At 35.2% G+C, this 3,237-nt stretch overlaps 1 protein-coding gene across 1 annotated transcript; it reads left to right on the top strand.

The window, feature by feature from the left end:
* Positions 1-10: 10 nt before the first annotated feature.
* Positions 11-2,189, top strand: LOC111617465 (jerky protein homolog-like). Its single transcript, XM_023358748.1, has one exon. The coding sequence runs from the start codon at positions 85-87 to the stop codon at positions 1,762-1,764; it is 1,680 nt and encodes a 559-aa protein (XP_023214516.1). The 5' UTR covers positions 11-84; the 3' UTR covers positions 1,765-2,189.
* Positions 2,190-3,237: the final 1,048 nt, after the last annotated feature.

Raw genomic sequence — 3,237 nt, 5'->3', positions numbered from 1 at the left:
TAGTGCTGTGGTATAGCAGCACTTTCCTTCTCCTGCCAACCAGCCTATGTGACCAAACTTGTCACTTGTGACAAATTGTGCTGTATGTACTGTAGTTGTTGTTTTGTTGCAATGGCAACTAAACGTAAACGCATTGTTCTCAGTGTTTTCGATAAAATTAAAATAATAAACCAGTTGAAGAATGGTGCTAGAGGATCAAGCTTAGCTCGGGAATATGGAGTTGGAAATGCCACAATATCGGACATTAAAAAGAATAGTGATGCCATTATAAAATTTTCAAGTATACTTGATAGTGAAGATGGAAGCGTGTACAGAAAAACAATGAAAATGGCAGAAAACCAGGATTTAGACACTGCAGTTTACATGTGGTACGTGCAGGTACGTAACCAAGGACAACCAATAACTGGCCCTTTGATTTGTAAAAAGGCTCTTGAAATAAACAAGAAACTAGGGGGTAATGATGATTTTAAAGCGACTAACGGCTGGCTTATGCGTTTCAAATCTAGGCACGGAATTAGGCACTTTAACATTCGGGGTGAAAAACTGTCAGCTGATACTGAAATAGCTGAACAGTTGAAAGAGTTTTTTAAAAACATGATTGATCAGAAGGTCTACAAAAAAGCCAATATCTACAATGCAGACGAAACTGGTTTGTACTGGAAGAAAATGCCAACAAAAAGTGTAATTTCTAAGAATGAGATGTCAGCACCTGGTTTTAAGGCAAGCAAATCACGCGTCACTGTTATGGTATGCGGAAATGCTACAGGAACGCACAGACTACCTTTGCTAATCATAGGGAAGTCTAAAAATCCACGGTGCTTTAAGGGAATAAAACAATTGCCAGTCATTTACAAGAATCAAAAGAATTCATGGATGGATACAAGCATTTTTATAGAATGGTATGACACTGTGTTTATCCCTGAAGTCAAAAAGCATCAGCTTACAACTGGGAATTCTGGAAATGTTTTGTTGTTGATTGATAGTGCCCAAAGTCATCCCTCAAACATTTCACTGGAAAGAGAAAATGGAAAGTTTAAAGTTGTTTTCTTGCCTCCCAACATTGCGTCAGTCCTACAACCGATGGACCAGGGGGTCATTGAAAGCTTCAAACGTTATTACAGAAAGGCATTGCTACATATGGTACTGATTGGGGAAGAATATGAAAAAACAATTCGGCAAGTGTACACTAAAATTAACTTGAAGGATGCTATGTACATGGCAGCAGAAGCTTGGGCTACTGTCAAGGACACTACACTAGCAACAGCTTGGAATAAGCTCCTACCATCATATGGTTCTATCATTGCACCTGAAGAACCACCAAACAGCCAATTTGTATCACAACTGTTTGGGCTGATTAAAGAACGTTCTGGATTTGAAGAATGTGATGAAGAAAACATTCAAGACTGGCTCAAATGTGATGTCGATGATCGTGGCTATCAAGTATTTTCAGATGATGAAATCGTTGCCAGTATCATTGACAACCAACAAGAGCCTAGTGATGATGAAGAAGAGCCTAGTGATGATGAAGAAGAGCCTAGCGATGATGAAGAAGAGCCTTGCGATAATGACCATGCTGAAAAATGTCCATCCAGTGAGGAAGCTTTTCACTGCCTTGAGACAGCTATAAAGTGGTTAGAACAACAAGAAGAATGTGATGCTGTCCAATTGCTGCTGTCTTTAAAACGTGTGCGAGATTTAGCAGCAAGAAAACGGGACTCAGCTACGAAGCAAAAGACAATTTTGGACTTTTATCCTAAACTGTAGGCCTATTTTATGTAAGGTATGCATTTGTAAGACATGTATATAAAATATATACAGTACAGTTTTGTGTTTAATAAATTTTTTTCTCAAATTATCAGTTATCAGAACAGTCCTGAATTATTTCGGATAATCAATAATTTACTGTAGTTATTTTTTAAGGTGGTACAGTACATTATAATATATTAGTATATCAAACATTGTGAAGCCCAGCATGTATATAGAAACATAACCAAACAATCACCTTAAATAATCAGGCTATAACTCTGCTAATTTAATGATTAATACTAAACTTTAATCCATACTCAGATTCAAAGCATATTGTATATCAAATACACCTTATTATTGAGAGACTTTGTTTATTACATTGAACAAACATTTTCAACCCACTCAATGGGTCATCATCAGGTTATTGATGCTATCCGAACCTTTACACTAGTTCATTTACAATTGTTCTTATCGAATCACTAAGGAATTTGAATTAACTTTTAATTCAAATTTCTTAGTGATTTGATAAGATTAGTGAATTAAAAGTTAATTCAAATTCCTTAGCGATGCGATAAGAACAATTGTAAATGAACTAGTTTAAAGGTTCGGGTAGCATCAATAACCTGATGATGACCCATTGAGTGGGTTGAAAACATTTGTACAACGTAATAAAGAGTCTCTCAGTAATAAGCTGTGTTTGTTATACGATTAATACTAAATAATTTGCTACTAGGGGCAGTTTTAATAAGTTAATAAATAATGGCACCAGTAAAGTTCAAAAAAAATTTTTATATCAATGTTTGCTTCTGGTCCATCAATAAGCACATCATAAAGTTCAAGTACTTTAGGTCTTCCACTCTCTGGTTTGTCAGAAAGACAACTTATGACTTCACAAGCTGCATTTGGTGGCAACCACTTCCACAATAGTCCTAGCTTCAGCTTGCAAGACAGTTGTAGCAACCCTTTTTCCTGCCACAGTGTCTCCTTATATACTATTTATGTCTGACGGTTGGCCAATCATGAGCTGTGCAGGATCGAGTTCTCCATCGTGTCTGCTGCAGCTAGTAGCCAATCTTGGCTTGGTCCAAATTTCAACCATCTCTCTCCAGGATGCATGCATCAATGTTTCAAAATTTGAATTATCATGTTGCACACAACACCTTATTGACAGCACCTAATGTCTGCCACTAGTAGCAAATTACTTAGTATTAATCATTAAATTAGCAGAGTTATAACCTGATTATTTAAGGCAATTGTTTAATTATGTTTCTGCATAACATATTACTTGTGTTATAATTGTTTATTTTTACTTCATCAAAAAAAAATGTAGTAAATGAAGATTAGTTATGAGTGTTGTCAGTATATTAAATACACCTTAAATTTTTAATTAATTTTAAAGTTAAGTCTTTTTAAAGTTTTCTTTTTATAACCTTCTAAAAATGATGTTTGAATACATTATAAAGAAAAATTAATATGAATTTTTGTTTGTAT

The sequence above is a fragment of the Centruroides sculpturatus genome, unplaced genomic scaffold (assembly GCF_000671375.1).
Source record: "Centruroides sculpturatus isolate CEXI.00-Female unplaced genomic scaffold, Cexi_2.0 scaffold6300, whole genome shotgun sequence".
Lineage (NCBI taxonomy): Eukaryota > Metazoa > Arthropoda > Arachnida > Scorpiones > Buthidae > Centruroides > Centruroides sculpturatus.
Note: the sequence above shows the minus strand (reverse complement) of the source record. Positions and strands in the feature narration are given on the sequence as shown.